The following is a 24,748-nucleotide window of genomic DNA, read 5'->3' on the forward strand; positions in this document are numbered from 1 at the left end:
ATGATGAATAGTAAAATATCACAATTCTGTGGAGACAATGAACTCCATTGGTTATGTGAGCCTGGCCCTTGGAACCATGACCTGATTTAAAATTTTGGCTCATGCCCTAGGTCTGTTGCTTTGAACACTCATATACCTTTTATGCTTCAACAATACTTCCATGATATTAATAATGGCAGAAAATGAATGTATGGATAGATGTATGTATCTTAAAACCTTATAATGGAATATAATAGAATGTATCATGCTTTCTTATTCATGAATTGTGAGCTGATCTGAACTAAACTGTATTCTTCTGTTTCTCTGTTACACTCTGAGGAGAGACATCTTGGTTACTGGGACTAGAATGAGTTATTTTACACAGTAATGAATTGCACATGCTGTCGCTGTTGCTCAAGATTGTAGGACCAGTTCCCCGGTGGCCCTTGTTTCAGTTCAAATCAGCTCCTTTAATGGCTTTTATTCACAAAAGGAAATCAGGAAAGCATGCAAAGCCAGAGCAACAAATTAGCTTTTCCAGTGAATTTTATTATGTATTGCAATTCAAGTATTTTCTTAATGAAGCTTAAAATGTTTTTAGTACTTATATCTTCATTCACTAATAAACCAGCCCAACTGCTTTTTTACGTGCTGATAGAGTTTCACTAAAAATACTAAATTTATTTTTTTTCACTCTTATTAGACTACTTCTGAGAAACAAAACCATTAAGGCTAATAAATAAAGGCTTTGCATTATTTCCTACCTCTGCTAAATAACACAGATTTACATTCTTTGCCAAGAAACATTATTACCTTGGAAATGTATCTATAACAGCATATTTTCAAAATTTTTAACAGGCGACAAAATGGCAGAACACACTCTTTTCTTTGATCCATGAATTCAAAATCTTCTACTGTCAAGTTCCATCCCTGGTGAACGTCATATGGAATGCATCTCCTTGTCTGTCGTTAAGCTATGGTGACATGTCTGTAGCTATCAGAAAAAGGAGTTGGGAAGAGCATGTGACCCAAAAGACTGGACAGCCTTTTAATTCTGATGAGTATGACATAGCATGTCATCACGGACTGGCATCCGACAGCTTGCAGGCAAGTATGGAAAAAGATGCAACCTTAAATGTGGACCATATAGAGAAGTGTGCCTCTCTACCAGACTGCTGCTGTGGGCCCGAGCCACGAGACTTCCCTGGGAAGCCAATGGGTCACATTTCACAGGAGGTGGATGATAGTGGCAGCCAGAAAGGGGACGAGCAGTTTCTGTCTCTGGAGGCCAGCACAGAGACGTTAGTGCACATTTCTGATGAGGATACTGACTCTGATCTCCACCTTACCGGTGATGCACAGATTTCAACTCCCCAAAGACATGAACGAGACAGCCAATGTAGTGATGAAGGAGCAGGCTCCTTCCTCAAGACACTGTCCACTATACAAAGTAACCAAGACTCATATAACTCCTGGAGGAAGGCTGGTGAAGCCAATGTATCTCCAGCAGAAGAAAGCGGGAAAAGGCAAGGTGCTGATGCTGTAACTAAAAGCCTGGAGCTTTGTAAGGATATAAATTCAAAGGAAACAAAAGATGTGCCCAAAGAAAATGCATGTGATTCTTTGAATGTGGAAGATACAACACCTGAGACCCAACTGCTTAATTCTGCGGTAATTGCGCAACAACGAAGGAAACCTGACTTCCCTAAAGAGGAACAGGAAAAAAATCACCAGTGCGTAGCAGAAGACGAGTTCCTGGCTGCTCCTTATGCCGACAGGGGACCGCCATTATTAAAAGCAGATTTTGGAAGCTGCCTTTTGCAGCCTCCTTCCTGTGCGGGTGGAATGTCAGCAGAAAGTGACCTGGACAAGAGCGGGTTCTCAGAACATCAAAACAACAGCCCTCACAAGGTCAACGCAGACGATGGCATGCAGTGTTTACACTTAAGGGGCCCAGTGACCACCCAGGAGACCATAGACAATCAAGTCAGACTGCGCAAGAGAAAGGTAAGCCTCACACGCAGATCAGCTGGCTTTTGAAATGTTGTAAATAATCATTCTCATCACTTACGAAGTAGCTTGGGCTACAGAGAATGCGCAGATGTTTTGTTTTGACCTGTTAAGCAGCTCATACGGCTTAAGGACAATTCACTTGATAAGATGAGGAAGATGTGTGAGAGTTGGCATATAATAATCTTACTGCTTCACTAATAGCATTGCGATGCTTTGTGGCTCTTTAAAATTGTGTCCAGAAAGGACTTAGCATGGTTTGCTGTCCTTGGAATTTTGTCACCACAGTCCTTTACTTTGTAGTTGATGGCCTGAAAAGTGGCATTTATGTTTTAGAAGAGAAAGTGCAGTGTGTTTACTTTTGCCTCATTTGCTTGGACTTGTTTCCTTTTCCTTTTCAAAGCACGTTTTGTCGTTTTCACTCACATACTTAAAACAAAAACAAACAAACAAACAACCAAAAACAACTTGGAACTGGTGAAATGTCTCAGAGGTGAAGGGCATACCCTTCTCTTCCAGAGGACCGTCATGGCAGGCACCCATGATGATTGGCTCGCAACTGTCTGTAATTCCAGCTCCGAGAAATCCAGGCATTCTCCTAGCCTCTGTGGGACACTGACCTTATCTGCACATACTTGCACTCCGATGCACACACATACGCAGAATTAAAAAATACGATAACTCTTTAAAATTCAAAATAATCCTTTCTATATGGAAAGACAATACTGCACATGTACGTTAAATGGTATGCTAGTATATCCACTATCAATAGATGCATTATTGTATCTTTACCTTGGAAAGGACCAATACATGATATGAAATTTTATTTTATACCAAGGCTTCTTTGAATGAATCCAGGGATTCCCCTGAGGAAGCTTCCAGATGAGAAAATACAGGGTGGCCCTACATGACTGGGTTAGCATTGGACTCTTATTCAAGATTTCAGGCTTCCTTAAATATATTTGTAAACATAGTATTACATAAACGGATGTAAATCAAAGTGACAGTTACTCTTCAATTGAAGAAACCCTGAAGATTGGAACACTTTGGGCAATAAGAGTTTTTCAAAGATGTTTTTCGTCTCCTCTTCTGATGTAATCTTAATCCATAAATTTGCATTTACTAAACAGAAAATAGATACTCTTCATTTTGCTTAATTTGAGCTACCTACCTACTCTTTGAATTAGAAGGGACCTTTCTAATTCTCTCTTATTTCCATAATCTGTGCTTTCTGTTAACAAACTAGTTAGTAATGTATTGCTAATTCGTTTAAATGAACTCAAGGCCATTTACTGCAGAAGTCAATATGCTCAGACCGTGCATCAACAGAATATCCTGTGCCTCTGGCAAACATTCCCTTCCCTATGTAAGCTGTATTGAAAGTTATTATGATTGGAATGCTCAGGCCACATTTCCAGAAATTTCCATATGTCCTATCAAATCTGTTGGTGAGAGGGCAATAACGATACCAGAAAATATTAACTGACTTATGACAACAGCTCCCTAAAATAAGACAAATCTGGCCCAATTGCCTCTGGACACATTTGACATTCCTGCAGCAGATGATCATGGCTGGCCATTGGCATCAATATGAGGAATGCCGGGAGGAATCTCTGCTTCAACATACGGGTAAAGGCTGCACTTTGGAGGCTGTAGTTATAGCTCATTTACAAGTTCTAATTGAAATGTTCTATTTTAAATATTTCAACACCCCAAAGTGTTGCATCATGAGTGATCGGGAGCACTGACTTTGATAGTACACCCTTTTGGCATGCCTTGGAATTAGAAGAAATGCAAACATTTAGGTTTAAAATTTGTTATAGAAAGTGTGGCTAAGATGGGAACAATTAGAATGAAAATGTGTAATCACTGTTGTTTTATCTGTTACTAATGAGTATTAACTAACTATAAGTTGAAAATTGGCTCAATGTGTACCAAAATAACAAAATATATACATAAGAACAACAAGAACCTCTGCCTCTTCCCCCCCCCCCCTTCAAGGCAGGGAGGGAAGAAGAAAAATATGTAGAGCTCAAAAAAAAAGTTTTAAAAAAAAGAACAAGAGCCATGTCTTGAAAAAAACAAAAAATAAAAATTAAAAATTAAAAGCAAATAAACATATGTTCATTGCTTCATGTAACTAAAAACTAAAGGAAGCAGCTTAGTTTTGATCAATATATAGTTCACTGTTATGAATGTTTGGAATGCTACACAGCTATTAAACACTTGGAGTGAAGGGTTTGTAGAGGTGTCTCAGTCGGTTAACTGCTTACTGGACAAGCAGGAAGAATAAAATTTGATTTCCCAGTATACACATAAAAAGCGAGGTGTTTCAAGACATACCTTAACCCCAGCACTCAAGGACCAGAGATGGCGGTATCCCTGGGCTTGCTCATAATAAACTTTTGAGCTTAAATATGTTAAAATTGTCCATGAAATTGAAATTGAAACGAGAAACATCAAAGGGAAATCAAGAGAACTGCAAGCAGACATTAGTGACTGAGCCACAGGGCTGTGTGGCGTATGACGAGAGCCCTTACAGCCTTGCATGAATCTCTGAGCAGAGACAGCTGCTTAAAAGCAGTTCTCAGAGACACATTCCACAGAAGTCTGGAGGCAGGGGAGAGTCTAAGAAGTGGTCTCTTAAACCAAATGTATGTGAAGATGGAAAAGGCTTAGGGAAAGACTTGAGGTTGGAAGTTTTTGAAAAACTAGAGTTATTTGTCCTTGATGGTGGTTTGCTAACTAAAGAGACCCAACTTCCAGCTTCCATAAAGAGCATGTAGGTATTTGCCAAGTTTTTGAGTAATATTGTAGTTAAAGAAATGTATGAATGTGTTTTTATTAACACACTTAGACGAGACATAAAACATACTACAAAGCAGGATAAGTTCCAAAAAGTATTGCAAAAATAATAACTTTGAGATGACACCACTAACCACTTCCAAGAAACTCCCTCAATCCAACAACAAATTAGTTTTGACTTTGGGATTCTTGATGTGCATGGTGGCCTGTGCCTTTAACCTCAACACTTGACAGATGGAGGCAGAAAGATTGCCTCGGGCTCCATTACAAGTTCTGAGCGAACCTGGGCTACAGTGATACCAGGTCTCAAAAAGTTCTGGGCCAGGGGACACAGGCCAGTCAATTAAGCGGTTGCTGCACGGGCATGCGGGCCTAGGTTCCATCCCTAGGCACCTGGTTGTATACTCTTAGTACTGGGGTGCTCGGGCATGCAGAGTCTGGCCAATGACAAGAACTCATAGCTATCCAACCTAACACACTCACTGAAGCCCAAGCCAGTGACGCACCTTAGCTAAATGCAGTAAAGTAGAAACTGACATGATGATTGTCTTCATTAGTATTTCTATTACTGTAAAGAGACATCATGACTGTGACAAGGAAAGCATTTAATTGGGGCTGGCTTACAGTTCCAGAGGTTCAGTCCATTATTACAATGAAGGGAAGCATGGTGGTGTTCAGGCAGATGTGCTAGAGTTAAGAATGCAACATCTTGCAGGCAACAGGAAGTCAACTGACAGCCACACTGACAGAAACTTGAGCAAAAGAGACCTCAAAGCAAGCCTGCCTGCACAGTGACACACTTCCTACAACAAGGTCATGCCTCCTAATAGTGCCACTCCCCTTGGGGTCCATTTTCTTTCAAACCACCACAATGATTAGGCAGGGAAAGTCTAAAAAGAAAGCTAAGTTATAAGCCCTGGCTACATAGTAGAAGGAGAAAATCAACTCATCACAAGTTGTCCTCTGACCATTTCACATGATCCATGGCATATGCATGTGCACACACACACACACACACACACACACTCATAGGCACATGTATACACACACACATATAAGTACGAAACTGTTAATGTAAATTAACATATAAAAATTGAACAGTTGCCCAGACACTAACACCTGAGAACACTCATTCTCCTAATGATCTCTCATCTACACACATGCTCATCTACACACATGCTCGTCTACACACATGCTCGTCTACACACATGCTCGTCTACACACATGCTCGTCTACCTACATGCCCGTCTACACACATGCCCGTCTACACACATGCCCGTCTACACACATGCCCGTCTACACACATGCTCGTCTACACACATGCTCGTCTACACACATGTTCACACGTATACTGTCACTGAAAGGAGGAACATGAAGCAAGTGGACAAAGAAGAATATAAAGGAGGAGTGGGGTGAGAGAGGAAATGGAAGAAGATAGGCTAAAATGGAACACTAACGAAAACACTGGCCAATTACATGGAAAAAAATACAAGTCCTTCCTTAACCAAAAGAAAAATCAACTTTCATAAGGCTGAGATAGGATTCTGTGCCAACACAAAGGCACGGTGATCACCAGCAGATCAAGGAGACAAGGAACATGAAGCTGGTTCCACTAATGACAGAGCAGAGAGGGCTAAATGACATGTCATTGTACACCGGAGTCTTTGATGGCCGCAGCCAGCCCTCATGGGCTGCATCTCCATCAGGCTAAGCAGAAAACTCTGGTAAACTTATTCTCAACAAACTCAAATGACTTGGAATTCTTTAAAAAGACTTTTCTATTATAATGCAATTATATCATTCACTTTTTCCTTTTCCTCCCTCCACATCCTCCCTTATCCCCTCCTTGCTCTCTTTCATATTCGTGGCTTCTTTTTACACTGTTTCACTGATTGCTGTCATGTACACGTGTGTGTCTGTGTGTGTTCTCTTTTATTTTAAACCTTTTATTCATTTTAGATACCAACCACAGTTTTCCCTCCCTTCTCTCCTCCCTCTCTCCCTTAATCAATTTCTCTCCCCACCCCTTTTACTCTTCAGAAAGGGTGAGACACGCCCTGGGGAGTCAGCAAGGCCTGGTACATTAAGTTGAGGTAAGACCAAGCTCCTCCCCACTGCTTCAAAGCTGAGCAAGACATTCATCATAGGAATGGGCTCCCAAAGTCGAACTCATGCTCCAGGGATAGCTCTTGGTCTCAATTTCCAGGGACCCCTCAATCAGACCAAGCTAAACAACTGTTGCCTATATGTATGTATGTATGTATGTATATACATATATACACACACACACACATATATATATATATGTGTGTGTATATATATTCTTAAAGGTGTAATACAACTTGCAACTTGCTCAGTCTTTATGTTGTGTTTGTGTATGTTTTAAGAGCTGACCATTTGATATAGGAATCTTTTTTTTTAAATAAAGAAACAACTCCAAATTTTCTCCAAAATTGATTGTGCTATTCTCTCTGCCTTGACACAATGTTTTTATTAACATAATGTATACACCCTTCTTATAATTTCTCATAACATATAATGAACAACAAATTCACCGAAACTCCTTCTGGGCTGCTATTGCTTACTACAACCTAAGTTCATTTGAGGCAGATACTCAACCTTACATCTGTAGCATCCACCCAGATCATAGCACTTGCCTATAAATGCTTGAGTCAGTGAATTCCTTACTGTAATAATGAATTTTTTCAGAAAAAAATATAATATCATCTTTGAAATAGCCATACTATAAAAAACCTGGAGAAATTAAATCAAACAGCCAGACTCTGTGTTGCATGCCTTCTATGGTGGTCCTTGCGGGGCTGAGGCAGGGTGATCAGAGATCACACATTTGAAGCCAGCCTCAGAGAACTGTACAGCAAGATCTTGTTCCAAAAATTCCATGAACCAAAAATGGTATAAAAAGAACTAAATCAAACTTAGCAAATCATTGACTGCACAGTCTATACTTCATACCACAATCTCTTTTTACAGCAGGGTATAAGGGAAGCAGGACAAGAAACATACCATGTAAGATCTGGGCCTGAGTCCATCTCGAGTTGAAAAGTAATGATCAAATCTTATTCCTCACATGGCAATATGTGAAATGTAAACATCATTTAGAATATGATTAGTCGCTTCTGAAGAAGAGTGAACAGGGTAGAAGTGGAAAATGATAGAAAACCACTAACATTTATTTTAACCTATGTGCAAACATACGTAATGATATGTATGCATATTACCACAAAAGTTCATGGCTGTCATTCATAGTTACTTAAGACATTTGCTGAACGAGAAGCACACAATCAAACAGGTGGGGAGGCCACCAGGCCAGGAATTCCATCGTGGTTTTGGCTAACATCTCTTTAAAGAAGGTAGAGACAGTATAGAGATGATGCATGCATTGGACACAGGAGCAGTTGCCAGGCGCAGAAGGCCTTATGTTCCTTAAATACCTGTGTAAGGTTCAAGCAGGGCTTCTGTTTGCTAATTAGATTATCACACGATAGAGGAAAGTGTAGTAATAAAGAGAAAGAGGAAGTGGATAGAGGAGAACAAGAAGAGAAAGTATGCTGGATGTGATGAAGATGGCAGAAAAGAAACAGAAAGAGTAAGGCAAACATGCTTAGGAAGTTTCAGAAGCCAACATATTTCTTCGTCATTTCTACCATAAATAGCACAGAAAGTAGGAGGTTGGTGGCCAAATGTCTTTGGGAAAATGTTCTATGTAAATGTCTAGGCACCCAGATATGTGCCTATGTGTTCTGAAAGGAAGTGTTTAGATCTGAGAGTTTCTTATGAGTATTGTAGAAAAATTAGTTGTAATGTGTAAGAGACCTCCCTTACTGCCAGCATGTGCTCTTTATTAATGGTATCATTAATAAGTTCACATTAACTCGGCATCAGCTCTTATTGCAGTGAGAATTACAACACTAATATGGTGTTATTTTAGTGAACGAATGGCTGCTTCAGAGCCAACTGCACACCCCAGACTATGGTGATAGAGATGCTGATTTTTTTTTCCTCATGGATTTCTGTTACTATAAACCAAGACTAATTTATTAATTTTCTAACACCAAAAAAAAAAACCCCACCAGATCTTCTGGCTTCCCTGCTGGAAGAAACATCAGTATTCACAAGAGCTGGAAAAACAAAAAGCTTGCATAGCCCATGTAGCAGAACCCTGCCACTGTTATCTGGGCATGAGACACAACGGTGCCAAGAGACTCAGTGTGCCTTCTGGCTCGTGTTTCTAGGAAGAACACACACCCTTCGCTGCCCACAACACCTCTGTCCCACAGATCATTTTCTGACTACACCAACAATTGCAGTAGCGCTTCTGAGATAAGCTCGCAATTTTCTTAGGAAGTCTAAACAAATAGAAGCACATAGTTTCCCCCTTTTCTCTTCCTGTTCTATTTCTAGAGTGGGTTAGAAATAAAAACAAGTGATTAATGAACCTCTTTGGATTTTAGGTTCCATTTCTTAAGCCAGGGAGACTTCAAAGGAGTTCATTGCTTTTTATATGCATTGAAAATTAACCTGGAGGTTTTAGAAATGTTGAATTAGCATTACTATTTGTTCTAGAAAATGAATAGCTCGGTCTGAGCTTGGTGTTTCTTGCCAAGAGAGAAAGCGGTGGTGAGGGGAAAGAGTCCAACCTAAATCAGAGATGGTATTTAAAATCTGTGATTTACATATGTCTCTGAATTTAGGGGCAATTGTCTTTCCTTCATGAGATGCTTATGAACATTAAAAGAGCCATAAAATGTGGCTGAGTAGTTATAGAGGGTAGAGTTAGAAAAGTTTTTCATTGAAAAATTGAGGTGGAAATCTGACCGTCAAGTAAATGAAGAATTTGTGAAATTATGTCTTCCAGTCAGCCAAATGCTAATGTAGCCTGAATTTGCACCATCTACAAACACCAGCACATATAATTTTTTTGTTCAGAAAATTCTAAAGGGCCGCGTGGTCCATGGAAAGCCTCAGCAGCCTCCTCCTTGCAGTGCCGGGTGTGGAACACAGTGATGAAGCTAGTGGATGCTGAGGCCAAACTGCCTGGGTGTCAACCCTGCTTCTCTGACTTACACCTTGGTGATGTGGCATGTTATCTAATGTTTCTGAGCTGCAGCTCTCCGTATGTATGACAAGTGTGGCTCTGTTATTAAGAAGCGCATACGGGTTCACGTATATGAATAGGCACCTATAATTAAACCAGAGCCTGACGGATGGTAAGCACCATGTGCTTATAATTATCACTAGTTTCTGATCATTTTTTAAATTGTCCTACTAAATTGGTTGTCAAGTAAATGAAGAATTTGCAAAATTATCATGCTTTTAAAACAGATTTGAGAGTAAGCTGAAATGTCTGGGAATAATTGAAGGGGAAAAAACACGTGAGAAATGAAGTGTAGACCATCCATATGGACACACTATATCTAGCTTATCAATGTTCTCTTCAGCCTACTGCTCAGCCTAGCATTCGCATGCCAACTGAGTTTTTAACAAAGCACCTTCTCTTTTCCATGAGTTTTGCCAGGCTCATATACTCTCTGCATGCTAAGAAACTTATGCCTTATTGATAGCAGGAGAAAAAATACATAATGAACCTTAGTCAGAAATTGTACTGCAGTCATCAGTAGACTCGATATTGGAACCTAATACAACGCTAGGCTTTGAAGCACCAGTATTGTAATATCATGGTTCAGTATAATTCAAGATACAAGGAATAAGTCTGTCTGATAAACAAGGCTAGAAAAGTCTTTTGTCAGATAGGGGACTCCTTTCCATTGTGCCCAACTTGAGCTCTTGGATTGGAGAAGAGACTGTCTCAGGCTAAAAACATAGGTGTAGAATATCAAGAAGCAAGCAAATATTTCACTGAATCCATTGTGCAGACAGACACTTTTAAACGCTAAGGTTTTTATCAGCTGTTCTACCATGTTATGAAAATGAGAAGAGGGTTTGGCCTGAAGCAAATCGGCTTCTTTTTTTCCAAATTAGCCTTTCAGCTAAATAGTTTCAAAGCTCATTTACAAAAGGAAAGAAAAAGTAAATCTAGGTTTCTAGATAATAGACACCAAAAAAGGCGCTGCCTTTACAGTCGGATTAATTTACTCACTTCAATTCATTAGTAACTAATTATAAGCAGAACAGTAGATGCAGATCATAGAAACCTATCTGGTGATCAGACATGATCAATAGATCTACTAATCACAAAATGATAATGCCCGAGGGAGCCATGCCTGCTAATTTCAATACTCTCTTTGATCCCTATCATGATTGGTTACTGTACCCATGGGCGTGCCTTACACCTGTCATTTAAAAGTCTGTCAAGCTCAGAGCATGAAAAGCCAAGAACCGAGAGATTAATGCATAATGGGAAATTTTCTTTGGAATCTCTTGGAAGAGGCCACCCAGAAGAATGTTAAGAAGAGTGGAACAGACAAGGAATGCAAAGTTACAGTTTACTTAATCTTACTGTAAATGAGGACATTTTAAGTTAAGAACAAAGCATGGAAATCCTATAGACTGCATGGGCTGTGAACCCCAGAGGGATAACTGTGTGTGTGAAGGACACGATACGAGAACCCATAGGCACTACGTCTGCTATGAGCCCTGCCAGATTGCCAGGCTCAGAAACCAGGAATGCAATGACTTAACTTTCATCCTCTCTCGGTGGAGACATCCACCGAGTGGGAAGCTTGCGGTGTATAACAAGTTTATAGCGCATAGGCGTAACAAGCAGTTCCACTCCCAGATTCCACATTTGGCTCCCAGCAAAAAGTCTTCTCTGAAACTTGTGGCAGAAGAGTTGGCAAAATACGAGTGAGCTGGTGAGTAAGGATGCTAGTGAGTGGGATTGAGGCCCTCTACTCTGCCACGCTTCCCAAGGAGGTACAAAAGGGAAGCAGGCTCGCCTTTGAGATTATCACAGTTTCCCTAACACAGGAAGGGGAAGGGGAAGACTGAGTCAATGTGGCTGGCTAGTGCCTACACCCGGAAACACAAGGCCTAGCCCTTGTGAGCACAGTAGTGACTTCTTACAGCATGTGTTTGCCATTATGCAGGTGGTATTTTAATTTTCTACCCATTCCTTAAAGGTATTCCTTGTACTCTGACTCCCTTTTGTTGTAAAGGGTTTGTTGTTTAATGTGTTTTCTGTGTTCATTTGCCCATCAGGCGATTGTTTATTTGACGACACCAGTGCAAGCATCCTCCTCCTAGCAAATATGAAGTGAAGGAGAATTTGCTTTTCGTAGGTTCCTAGATTTCACAAATGGAAGGAACTTTAAGCATCCCTTCATTTTACTTTAATTAGAATAATGAGCATGTGCTGACGAGGTCAAGGAGCTGTAATTTAGAGCGTTAATAGCCGTGTGTCCTGCTACCAATGCACGGTTGCGGCCCCCACGTAGAAGATGCTGAGTTGCATATTATTATAGAAAAGCTGTAATTTAAAAGTAATCAGAAAGAATTGGCCAACATGAAAATGTAACACAAACCTAATATTAAGGGGTTCTTTTGAAAGATGAAAGGAAATATTTTATCCTTCTATTTTAGACAACTGTCTACTTTGTGTGCAGGAGGGAAAAAAAAAGATAGCTTTGAAGATTTCACTGAATTTCAGGTATATGCCGAGAAAAATACAAAAAAGAATTGGAAATTTGAAATGGCATCTATAGAATGGTGTCTTTTCCCCTCAGTTTCTCCTGAATTCTAGTTTGATAGTAAAAAGTCACTCTCTACTAAGGTATGACTGTTCCCTAAATTCAATTTATCTGCATTTTCCCCTACAGTCAACATAGACTTTTATCATAAATATTTTTTCTGTCCACTTAGAAGATATAAAGCACTTTCTCTCAGATGTCCACAGTGTTTGGATTGAGGCATGATAAATTTTAAACAAGCTGAACAGTATTTCTAACAAGGTCCACTCTGAGAACAATCATTAAGAATGCAAGAGGCAAAGAACCTTCGCTAACCGTGTATTTCAATATACTCTCCTGTGGATTTTCTTGCATACACATCAGTGATCATGTAGAGGACTAAATCTTAATTCCTAAAATTTTTACTATCCTGGAAACAAAATGCTTGCTTAGAAGTGATTGAGTCTGTCTTGGGCAAGATGGAATAGAAAGAAAATGGTTTTCAGTATTCAGTGCCTTATAGTTTCTGTAAAGGTAAGCCTCCAACCTTGACAACTGACGGTTTGTTTGCTAAGAGAGAGTACACGGGCAGTCATTTTGTTGCTTCTCTGCACTCAGTTGTGTACGAAGCTTCTAACTTCTCATTTCTGTGTGTTTAATTTCTGGCTTCTACATCAGTCTTTCCACTATTAAAAGATGCCCACTTTGCTCTGGAGATACCATTCAAAAAGTCAGCACAATGGTACTGAGAGTCGTGCACAGACACTGCTCCCAGTAGTTGAGCCCCTAGCTTCTCTTCCTGAAACAAAGCACTGTGCAGTAGCAGCCTCTGCAGACTGTCCCAGCAAAGCTGAGCACACGCAGAGCCCCTTGAAGTGGGAAAAGTAAGGCTTGGGGCTCCATATAAGATTAGTAACAGCCTCCAAGAAAGAGCACTTTTATGATACTACCTATTTTCCTTCTTTTATTTTTCTTCCTTCCTTCCTTCTTTCCTTCCTTCCCTCTGTATTTCTTTTTCTCTTTTATTCGTTTGTTTGTTTGTTAGAAGACAGGGTTTCTCTGTGTCTGCCAGCTGCCCTGGACCTTTCTCTGCAGAACAGTCTGACCTTGAATTCAGAAATCCACCTGCCTCTGCTTTCCAAAATGCTGCTATTAAATGTGTGTACTACCACTGATCGGGCTGATACTACTATTTGTACTTGGATTTTTCTTTGGACCAACAGCTCACAAATAGTGACATGAAGACTTATTATTAATTATGAAAGTTTGGTCTTAACTTAGGCTTGTCACACTAGCTTTTATAATTTATACCAATTTATACTTTTATTAGGCTACATTCTATCACGTGGCTTTTACCTCTCTTCCATTCTGTGTTATAAACTCATTTTGGATCTTGATGTTGTCTCCTATACACCTTGATTACCTCCTCTTCCTTTCTCTATCTGGAAGTCCGGCCTATCTCTCCTGCCTAGCTATTGGCCATTCAGCTTTTTATTACACCAATCACAGGAAGACATCTTCACACAGTGTAGAAATATCCCCAAATACCTATTTTCATCTTTTGAATTAATTTTAATGAGAGAAGAATAAAACCAAAAAAAAGGGACAATGGCAACACATTGGTTTCTTTTCTAGTGTGAGGAACAGAAATAAAAGTCAGTCTATGTGAAGGAAAAAAATACAAGTGTGTTGGTGCCACCCAAAGTCTGTTTTTCATAGGCTATGGAAAGAGTCACTTAAGGTAAGTAACAGCCTTGTGGAAAGACTTCTCTTGTGCTCCATTTCCAATTCTGAGGAGTTAGACATTTAGCATTAAAGCTAGACATTTAGAATTAGACATTAAAGCATTTTTTACATTTCAACACATGCAAAGGACCTGATTCTTAAGAATAGATAGTGCAGAAGTAGGTATTCCTCATAACAGTTGCTGTCTAAGCCAGCCAGAGGCCCATGGGAAGCTTTTTGCTGTATATCTATCACTGTGAACATCTGTGTCATGGTCTGTGGGCACCCAGGTGAGAAGGTGCAGATGTATTTCTTGGCAGGTATCGCCATTGGCCTTGAGGGACTGCTTCTATTCCCAGTGACATATTTACCTTCTCGCACTATCCAAACTATAGATTTTCTTTACAGAATTCCATCAACACTTTGGTCATACATGTCTGCCTTCCTCACCTTTTCATCTAAGGATGTGGTAAAAGCGTTTGAAATAAACAGAGCCCACTAAGAGCTGGCCAAGAGCAACACCTATCTGTCAACTGTACAGTTGATTTGACTTATTCACACAAAGACGAGTTATAAAAAAAATCAAACTGATTTTAAAGCAATTTAAATTAAAAGGCACATGTGGGCCCAAGAATAGAAAGAAATCAGTCTGTGTGGAAAACACCTCTTCAGAAATTCAAATGTTTTTTAAAGACTGGGAACGAAGCTCTATGAAAGGGTAGATGTGTGGTATGCACAGAGTTCTGACTTTAATTCTCCAGAACCAATTTAAAGGTTTATGAAAATGACTATTTGAATCATATTGCTGCATGTCCTGTGGAATGATGAAAGTTATTGCAGAGAGTTGAGCTGAATGACCCAGAAATTTGAAACCCTTATTGACTTTTAGAAGTAACCTATGAGTTGAGTGGATTTAATGATTGAAGAAATGATCATGTCAAATCCCCAGAACCTATCATATCCATCCCCTTGTCCCTCTCTTATCACCACCATCTCTGTCTTGAGCTCCTGAAACATCTTAGCTGGCTTCTAAGCCTTTAGTGCTGCCCCATAAGAAACAAACTAATTCACATTGCAGTCCGTCCCAAACATGACACCTGTATTTTGGCCTCCTCTCTTCTATAACTTCAAGATTCCAAACCACAAGAAGTGGCTTTTCTGTTGGTAAAAATCCAGACATGGCTCACCACTTTGAATACTGTATGTAAGCAGACGGGATGAAGAAGACAGCTAGCATGGGGCAGCATGAAGTCCCTGCCAAGCTGTCCAGAATGACCTCCTTCGATACCATCGAGGCCTGGGTTTGGTAGGCTCAGTGGGTTGCAGTGAGTTCAAGATCACAAAGGAGGATGGGACGTGAAGAGGACAAGCAGAGTCAGTTAATACCTGTCTAGTAGTATTTGCTAGGAAAGGAAACAAAGAGAATGGAAGACAGAAGGGAATGTGGATGTATTTTTTTATCAGTTTTCTAGGAATATTTGGACATATCTTGCTATTAGGTGTGAACGAATAAAAAGAAATGTTTCTATACAAAAGGAGGTTTGCTGGGAGAAGACATGGTACACAGAGAATGGACTTGAAAACACTCTTAACTGAGGGGATGGAACAGTGGTTTAGAGGCTAAGAGCCCTTGCTGTTATTGCAGAGGACTCAAGTTCATTTCCCAGCACTGACATCAGGTAACTGAACACACATGGCAGAGAGAAAGAGAGACAGAGAGAGAGAGAAAGAGAGAGAGAGAGAGAGAGAGAGAGAGAGAGAGAGAGATGCACACACACAAAGTTAGTGAAAATAAAAACAATCAAATAAATATTTCTAAAAGAACCTTAGCCAATATCTCATCCTTGAAACAGGAGGGGGAGTAAAAACATCCTGTGGGGTGTTCTCTGTGTGCCCTTCAGTAGAATGTCCTTGTTTTATAGATGTTACATTTTTTTCAAACCTCTGAGAAAGCAAAATATAACTATGAATGTTATTTTAGATACCCCTCTGCCCTCTCTCCCTCTTCTCTGCCACCTTCCCCACTCCCTCTGCAGGGTATATCTCCACTCAATCCATCCATACAGCATGATCACCACGCTTCTTCCTAAGAGACCATTACTTCCCTTAAAGACACAGCTCACTCTTCTCTTAATTGTTTTTCAGGAGTAAATCATATTGCCCAGTGCTTTAAACACTGGAATCTTCTACTGGAAGACTTGCATTTACATAATAAGGACTACTGAAAGATTCAAGGCATTAAAATCGGAACCAAAGTGAAACTCAGTGGAAACAGTTAAATGTGTAGAAACTGCAAAAATCAAAATGCCATGGCATTGTTCATGGCATTGGTAAGCACAGCTCAGAATACATCTGGAAGTCAACTTAAAGAGGAATCTAACAGAACATTATCAGGCATTCAAAATACCTCATAAATGGTCTGGTGCCAATCCAATTAATCATGATGTCTTTCATGTTAATTATAGCACAGATGCCATTTACTGAGGTTTCATTGTAGGGTAATTATCTGCTAAAGTAACTTCTCCCTCTGCCATGGGTCCCTGGTTAGTTTGCTGGCATCTTATCTCACTCACACGGACACACGTATATAAAGTTAAAAGCTAAAATCCTGAGCCCAGGTTGCCTCACATGCTGAAATGTTTTCAACCTCCATTTCCTTGCTGATTGTATTATTTCATTCAAAACTCCATTATACATGTGCACCACGTTCTTATTATCCACTTGTCTGTGGAGAGTCATTGGGATAGATCCCATTTCCTACGGGTTGTACAAAGACTAGCAACAAACACGGATGCGTCTCTGCTTGGGGACATAAAGTCCTTTCTGTGTATGCCCAGCCACCGGTTCTTATGAAAATAGTGTTTTTAGAATTTTGAGCAACATCTACACGGATTTTCATAACAGCTGTATCAGTGCACACTTGCACCAACAGTAAATAAATGTGCCTCCTTTCTCACCCTCTCCAGCCTTTGCTGTTACTTTGTGTTTGTTTGTGTAGCCCATCTGATGGGGTGAGGGTGAACCCAAGTTGTTTTAATTTGCATTTTCCTGATAGCTGGTGATTTTGAAAGCTTTCCCGTGTACTTATTGGCCTTTTGAGATCCGTTTGAGACTCTCTACTCAGATCGTTGTCTCATTTTATTTTAGTGAGTTGTTTCGTGTTATTTAGTCTTTTGAATTCTTTGTATATTCTAAATATTAATCCTCTATCATATGTGGCAAAGACTTTTTTTCCTTTATTTAGATGGTCTCTCTACTCAATTAACAGTTTCCGTTTCTATATAGAAAATTTTTAACTTCATGGAGTCTCCCTGTTCAGTAATTGGCCTCATTTTCTCAGTGACTGGATTCCTATGGAGGAAGTCCTTTCCTGTGTTCATGACATGTTTCCTGTACTTTTTTCCCCTAGAAGTTTCAGAATTGCAGATCTTAGGTTAAGCTTTTCAAAATCCCCTTCGAGATGATTTTTCTACAAAGTGAGAGAGAATGCTCTTGGTTCATTCTCCTGCATATGGATACGCAATTTCCCAGCACCGTTTGTTAACGACGCTTTCTTCTCTCCATAAGTACTGGAGCGTCTGCATCAGAAATAATGCGGCTATAGCTGTCGTTACCATGGCTCTGTTGTTCAGCCTGAAAAGAATCATCTATGTGTACTGTAAATGTGTTCAAGTGAGTTCATGGATTAAGCTGACTAATTGTTGAGAAGTTTGCAACACTAATTCAGAGTTCGGCGTCGTCAACACAGGTAAGAACTTTCTCAAAAGGATTCTAGTCCCTGAGGAAGTGAGGCCAGTAGCTGACAGCTGAAATGAATGAAATAATGATAGGAGTCGGAGCACTGTAGGAAACACTGGTGAAAGCACGGGTTCACTCTGTTTGAAAGGACTTCGCGATTTCCCTTCTTGCTAAGTAGCTTTCAAGATGGCATCTGTGGTCACTTTACCTCACAAATTCCGTTCTTAGTGTCATACATCGATTACCTGCAAATTATTGACACTTTATTTGTAATGGATACCTCTCTGGATAGGGTGCTCTCACCATTTGAGTGGCAGCCACAGGTTCTGTAGTCCCCCAACTCACAACAGAGCTTACATTTTTGTGGTTATGGTCATGTCTTCCTTTATACCATTTATAAAATGTGTTTGCTATGGTTGCTGCTTATAATATGATCTTTTATTCACTTGCTTTTTTTTTTTCACTGAATCCAAAAATCCCCATGGCTTCTGGGCACACAGTAAGAATAACAGGAAGTTCATTATTTTAACCATGGTGTTCATCAATGGCCTGATAGAAAAATGGCTTTTCACTATAACAGTACATGGTCTTCTTGAACCAAAATTACAAATGGAGGTTTCTTCAACGTAAAGATTTTCAGGAAATAAAATATTATTTATATTACCTCATAGCATGCACCTTTTTAAAAAGGATTCTGTATCAAATTTTATTCCTAATACAAACATTTAGAGCAACAAGGAAAATCATCTATAAAGACTTTTAAATGTTTCGTGTTTTTAAACTGCAAATATAGTATTAGTCTTTTTGTCTTTAAACTTGATGTCTGGCTCATTATGAGTGTTTTGATCTGATTTTTGTTTTCTTTTTGGTTTGTTTTCACACACACACACACACACACACAGAGAGAGAGAGAGAGAGAGAGAGAGAGAGAGAGAGAGAGAGATTAGGTAATTAATTTATCTTAGTCCTTTAGGCTGCTGTAACAAACTGCTATAGGCAGGTAGTGTTGGGGTCCAGCCTCAACAAGTTCATACATTCCAGGGTAGGGGTGTGTGGATTGAAAATGTCAGGCAGAATAGAGAGAGATACAAAAGAAATACAGGGACAGAGGATAGTACCAGGAAGGCAACTCAGTGAATACTGAATACTCAATCCTCCTGCATATATTTTCCATATGCTTAGATACCCTAATCCAAGTATCCTGTAGGCAGCCACTCCCTGGGTCAAACTTCCTATTTTAAAATGATGGAGCAGGAATAGGTTTGAATTCTCTGACTTTAGATCAAGGTGAAGCAGATCCACCTCTATGGGCCTTCTTATTGTCCAAAACACCTAGGAACCACACTCTAGATCAGGATCTCTTGTTTGTAGCCACACCTGTTATCAACAACTTTGAAAGAGCGAAAATAAACTCAAACTTGCTGATCTCTAGTCAAAGTGGAACAGGACTCACATCTGCAGGCCCCCACAAGGTAGTTTGTAAACAATAGGGGTTTACCCATCAAATTTCTAAATGCCGAGAAGTCCAGAGGTGGCAGAAGGTTGGAGGTTACTGGTGAGCTGTTTCCCTGTTTGTGGGCGGCATATTGAAATTCCACATAATGGAAGGCATATTTCCTAGGCCTTTCTGTGGTTGTTTTTAAGAGAGAAACTCATATGTGGTAGACGAACACAAAAAATCTTCCTGCTTCTGCCACCCAAGTACTAGGATCACATCCATGAGATGTCACATATGGGTTTGATCCTTTTTTTGTAAGGACCCTAATCTCACTCTTTAGGGTCCCTTCCCGGAACTTAATCACTCATCTTCAAACACCATACCACGAAGGATTAAGTTCCAGCATAGGAATTTCGATGGGACGCATACCTTCAGATCTCTGCAACCCCAGAGGTCCTTGATTCTCAATAAGTCAGAATGACAAACTTTCTGGGGGCTTCCTATAGAACAGTGACCTTGAATTTGTTGTATAACTTTTTCTATTCATCTTGTGTGTATTTGCCTGCACATAAATGCTCATGTGTATACACACACGCTCTGGCACACATACGAATGCAAAAGGAAAAGTAGCCGAGGTGGATTTACTCCTACCAGCATGGGGTCTCCAAGATAGAACTCATGCCATTAGTCTTGGTAGGCAGTGCCTTTACCAGGCATACCCTTTCCTGTTTTATTTATTTATTATTAGGAGTATTAGTATTATTAATAGTGCAGAACCTTCATTATGGAGGTGTATTGTTATTTTTCTAGCTCATTTCTCCAGCAGATGGACCTGCAGGGTGTCAATCACATTCCCAAATGCAAGAGTTCCATTAGGAAACCTGGATACACCTTGGAGCTCCCCGCTTCTCTTGTTCTCATCGCTGTATTTATTCGCTCCAGGGCTAGCTGGCAGGACCTGTTTCCTTGTCAGTGTTTACGCTCAAGTGCAAGAATTTGTCGCATGTATGTAAGTAAAGTTGCTGCTGCTAGAGCGAAGTTGCAATACCTTTCCCCTAGAAAGTGGGCATGGGGATTCTCTGCTGAACATGTCTTCCTGTTCTAGGCAAATGCTTCATTCCCAGATGCCACCTGTGGAGCATTGCAGGCTTTGCTGGCATGTCACATGGGCTTATCACTAATATTATCACTACTGATTTGCACGGCAATAACCAGCATCCCTGAGTCTAACCCCCCCCCCCCCACACACACACACAATGCATTGCTTGCTCCTTAAACTCTAACCTCTGTAAATCAGATTCTTTTCTGGTTCTCTTACTCCTTCAGTGACTTAGTAAATAAATATTTATGTGTTGATTAGCACAGTGTAGAGCTGTGAAGTAGTTCTGTGAAGAAACAAAGTTATTGGTGTTAGCAGCACAATTTAAATGTTGAATGTCAGTCTCTACGTCGATTATGAAGAGGGAATCCCCGCCACAACAAGAAGCACTTGAATCATCCTGATTTGGCACGTGGAATGATTTTATTTAAGATACCAGCATTCCCTGCCAACTGCAGACCGTGGATGGCTCTTCCCAATGGCCCAGCAAAGCATTAGGGGTTCAACTATGTCTCTGGAGACTATTACAGAAGACTTTTAGAGACACAGGCCAAGATTCACAGTGTATAAAGAATGTCCAAAGATTAATGATCATTTGTCCAAGACTTAATGAATTCCTAAGCAAGAATATGAGTCACTTTTATACTGTTTGGAGTAAGTTATAGAAAACTAAATGTTGGGTGAAAGCATAAATATTTCTCCAAAATTTCCATGTTCTCATCCCGTCACTATTCACCTCCCTAAGACAGCAAACAATCCTTACCTTCATTCTGTGTGTGTGCATACACACATACACACACACACACACACACACACACACACACACTTACATGTGTGCATATAAGTCTATAGTTAGAACACACTAGTTTCTTCTGGAAGGCCACTGGGATTCCTAAGTTGAAGGATACTGTTCCCAGTTTCTCCCCTTCCCTGGGAAAGTTAAAAATAAGCCCTGCTGAAAAAATAAGTTGGCACTCGTTATTTGAGAAAATTGCTTTATTCCAGGAACTGCCTCATGTAGCAGAAATTTATTTACCATCTGTGTGGACTTTAAAATTTTTCCATCTTAACGGATACACAGCTGAAATAGAAACAGACCCTCTGTGTACAGGGCCTCCATTTTTAAAGGGTGCCAACCAGGAAAATGTTGGGAATTTTCAAGCTCCCTAAAGTGATAGAGCCTCATGGTCACCCCTTAGCCCTGAGATCTTTAAGGAAGGAGCCTAGACTGACATCACCCAGTGACAGAGGAAGTGGTTAGGGCTTGGGTGGAGGAGGACAGACTGTGCCAAAGAATAATCTCCTCCCTTCTCCTCTTCTCTCCTGTTTCTCCTCTCCGGGCCTCACCTCTCCTCTCTTATTTTCTTTTCTTCCTTTTTTCTGTGTGTTTGTCTCTCTCACACATTTATGTATGTGTATATATGTGTGTGTACATGTGTATATCACAAATATATGTAGTATATGTGTATATATGCACCTTATGTATATATTCTTACACCTCTCACATTATGTGTTTATATATATTTATTTAAAGGAACTAGAGTATATGAATATTCATAGTCATTGAGAAATAATAACCACAACCAAGCTAATTAATATATCCATCACCTCACCCAGATATTAGTTTTTGTTGCTGAATTTTGTTCTTTTTATTATTATTTTTGAAATGAAAATGTTTAATCCCAACCTTTTCAGCAAATTTTAAGCATACAATTTACATCATTAGATATTTTCACACTGTTGTCTTCAGAAGGGCATTTATCCTGATCGGAACCTCCTCCTTCACCAGGTACTCAACCCTGGTTACTCTAAGTCTACTCTCTACTTCTATCAGGATGACTTCTGTAGAGCCCACAGAGACGTGAGGTCATGTCCATAGAGCGTGTCTTTCTGGATATGACTCATTTCACTTAGTAGACTGTCCTTCATCCTCAACCTGCTGTACAAAAAATGCCAGTATTTCCTTCTTAGTACTAAAGGATCCTCCATTGTAAAGTCTGCTCTCCAGGCTCAACTAACTGAGCCTCAGAAACTGGTTATAGATTGATGGGCTCTCACATGTGTGATTTTTACTTATTTTGGTCTTTTTGAGACAGGGTTTCTCTGCGTAGCTCTGACAGTCCTCGAACTCTCTCTGTAGACCAGGCTAGCCCCAGACTCAGTGATCTCTCGCCTCTGCTTCCCAAGTGCTGAGATCAAAGGTGTGCATCACTACCTCTCAGCTAGGTCCCAGTATGATTTCATCATGAGCTTTCCCTGATGGCCAGTTATGTCAAAATCCTTTTTAATATACCTGTCTGTCATCTGTATATCTTCTTTGGAGAAGTAGCTGAGATCATCCACCTTATTTTAAATGAATTATGGGGATTTTGTTGGCCATTTGTGTTATTGCAGTTGGATTTTGCAGTCTCGTTTGTTGTGGGTTTTGATTTTGGCTATTGAGTTGTCTGAGTTCCTTGGAGGTTTTGCATATCAATCCCGTTTTAGATATGCGGTAGACAAATGCTTCCAATTTGTCACAATTACTTGAAATACAATGCTTTGAAATGAAATGAGGGCCTGAGGAGATGGCGCCTCCAGGAAAATAGCCGCAGAACAAGCCAGGTGACCTAAATTCAGATGTCCAGGTCCCACATAAAAGTCAGACATACGGACCTCAACATCTCTAGCATGTGTACTACAGATGGGCAGAGGACCTAAGAATCTCCTGGAACTCAAGAGCCCACTGTCTGGTTTATCAACACAGCCGGCATACACACGCGCACACGTGCCCAACACATTATATACACTTCATACACGTACATGCGCACACCACAAAATAGAAATAAAAGATATACTAGAAATGAAATGCTCTAAGCAATAAAACGCTCTATTGTGTGAAGGCCTTTAAACTTATGTAATCAGATGAGACAAATGTGTTTTTCCAGCTGTATCAAAGGATTATTTTATTCAAGGGTTTTATTAAATTCTTCCATGGGAGGAAGTAACTTCGTTCAGCAAGGGGGAAATAAGGTTAAATGGGTGGTGGAACACAAGTGAATTTATTGTTCGGCAGGGCTTTATATAAACCACAGAAAAATCAAAGGAAATCCAATTGCCACATTTTATGCAAAATTGGCTGCCCCGCCTGGACGTTTTCCCACAGTGAAGTGATGGTGTCATTGGACTAACCCTGCCTATGTCTTTAGTCCTCTTCAAAAACTGTGTATTCCTTCCGGGAGATTTAAAAGCCTACTGGAATCTGGATATGCACATGGGCTTCAGCAAAGCAAATGCCACAAATGTCATAGCAAACGCTAGGCAGACGTTTTTCAAAACTAATAGGTCACAATTGCCTTAAGTCATGTAGAGTTTATATTTTAATGCCATTTCTAGCCTTTTGTTATTGAAAATTTTATGCTGCTCTTACGCCTCAAATATAGATGTCAGTCCAACTTTTAGAATATGGAAACATAGACAATCCATCTAGAATTTACCAAGGCAAATGGCTGTAATCCATGCTAATTGGGCACGAAGTATGTCACTGCCTTGCCTGGGATTTTATCGGCGCTCTCTCATTTAATCACCACAAAAGCTTATGAAGTAGGCACAAGTAGATGATACTTTTGTACAGAGGCCCAGACAGATGGGTAAGTAAGTGACAGATCCAGGTCGCAGAGAAACTGTCATTCAGAGCTCATGGCATCAGTGCCCCAAACGAGCCTTGCCCAGGAGCAGGGATGAAAGTGAAAACCCAGTCCTATAGGATGTGCAGGACTGGTGTTTCCTGTGGTGCTGGGGACTGAAGGCAGGCTCTTGTAAACGCTATACAAGGCCAGGGTTGGCTCATGCTATTGAGCGCCACTGTCGCCCTTGTAGTTCCTGGAGTTTTGCTGTGCTTTTTTTATATATATAAAGAGTATTGGGCTCATCTTTTATTTTTATTTAATATAGAAAGCTCAGAACTTCCCGAATAAGACAATGTTACTTAGAAAAAGAATGTTGCAAATTCAATTAAGGAAAGGAAGTAATTAGGATGATAGTAAAACTCAAGGAAATAAAAGGCAGCCATAACTTTGGAGAGATTCAACAGCAAATTGATTCCTTGATAACCCGAAAAGTAAATATATTAACCCCTTTCAAGTCAAGAGAGAGAAAAATAAATAATGTTATGAATAGAGACATATGATTAGTGTTAAAGTGAAGGCTAAGCAAGCAATAAGAGAATAAGGCAAAAACAAACTTTAGGCTAATGAATTTGGAAGTTTACAAGAACTGGAAAGGTTTTCAGAAATTATAGTTGCTGTACTAAGTCAATCCAAAATATCA

At 40.0% G+C, this 24,748-nt stretch overlaps 1 protein-coding gene across 1 annotated transcript in view; it reads left to right on the forward strand.

The window, feature by feature from the left end:
- The window catches only part of LOC121442815 (rho GTPase-activating protein 7-like), a 99,139-nt gene that overhangs the window by 13,206 nt on the left and 61,185 nt on the right, over positions 1–24,748 (forward strand). The window contains exon 2 of the mRNA XM_041644462.1: positions 838–1,986. Coding sequence (XP_041500396.1) covers positions 964–1,986 — 1,023 coding nt within the window. The 5' untranslated portion in view covers positions 838–963. The remainder of the gene's footprint in view (positions 1–837; positions 1,987–24,748) is intronic.

This window comes from Microtus oregoni, unplaced genomic scaffold (assembly GCF_018167655.1).
Source record: "Microtus oregoni isolate MIOR12 unplaced genomic scaffold, Mior012 000096F_ref0000112, whole genome shotgun sequence".
Classification (NCBI taxonomy): Eukaryota; Metazoa; Chordata; class Mammalia; order Rodentia; family Cricetidae; genus Microtus; species Microtus oregoni.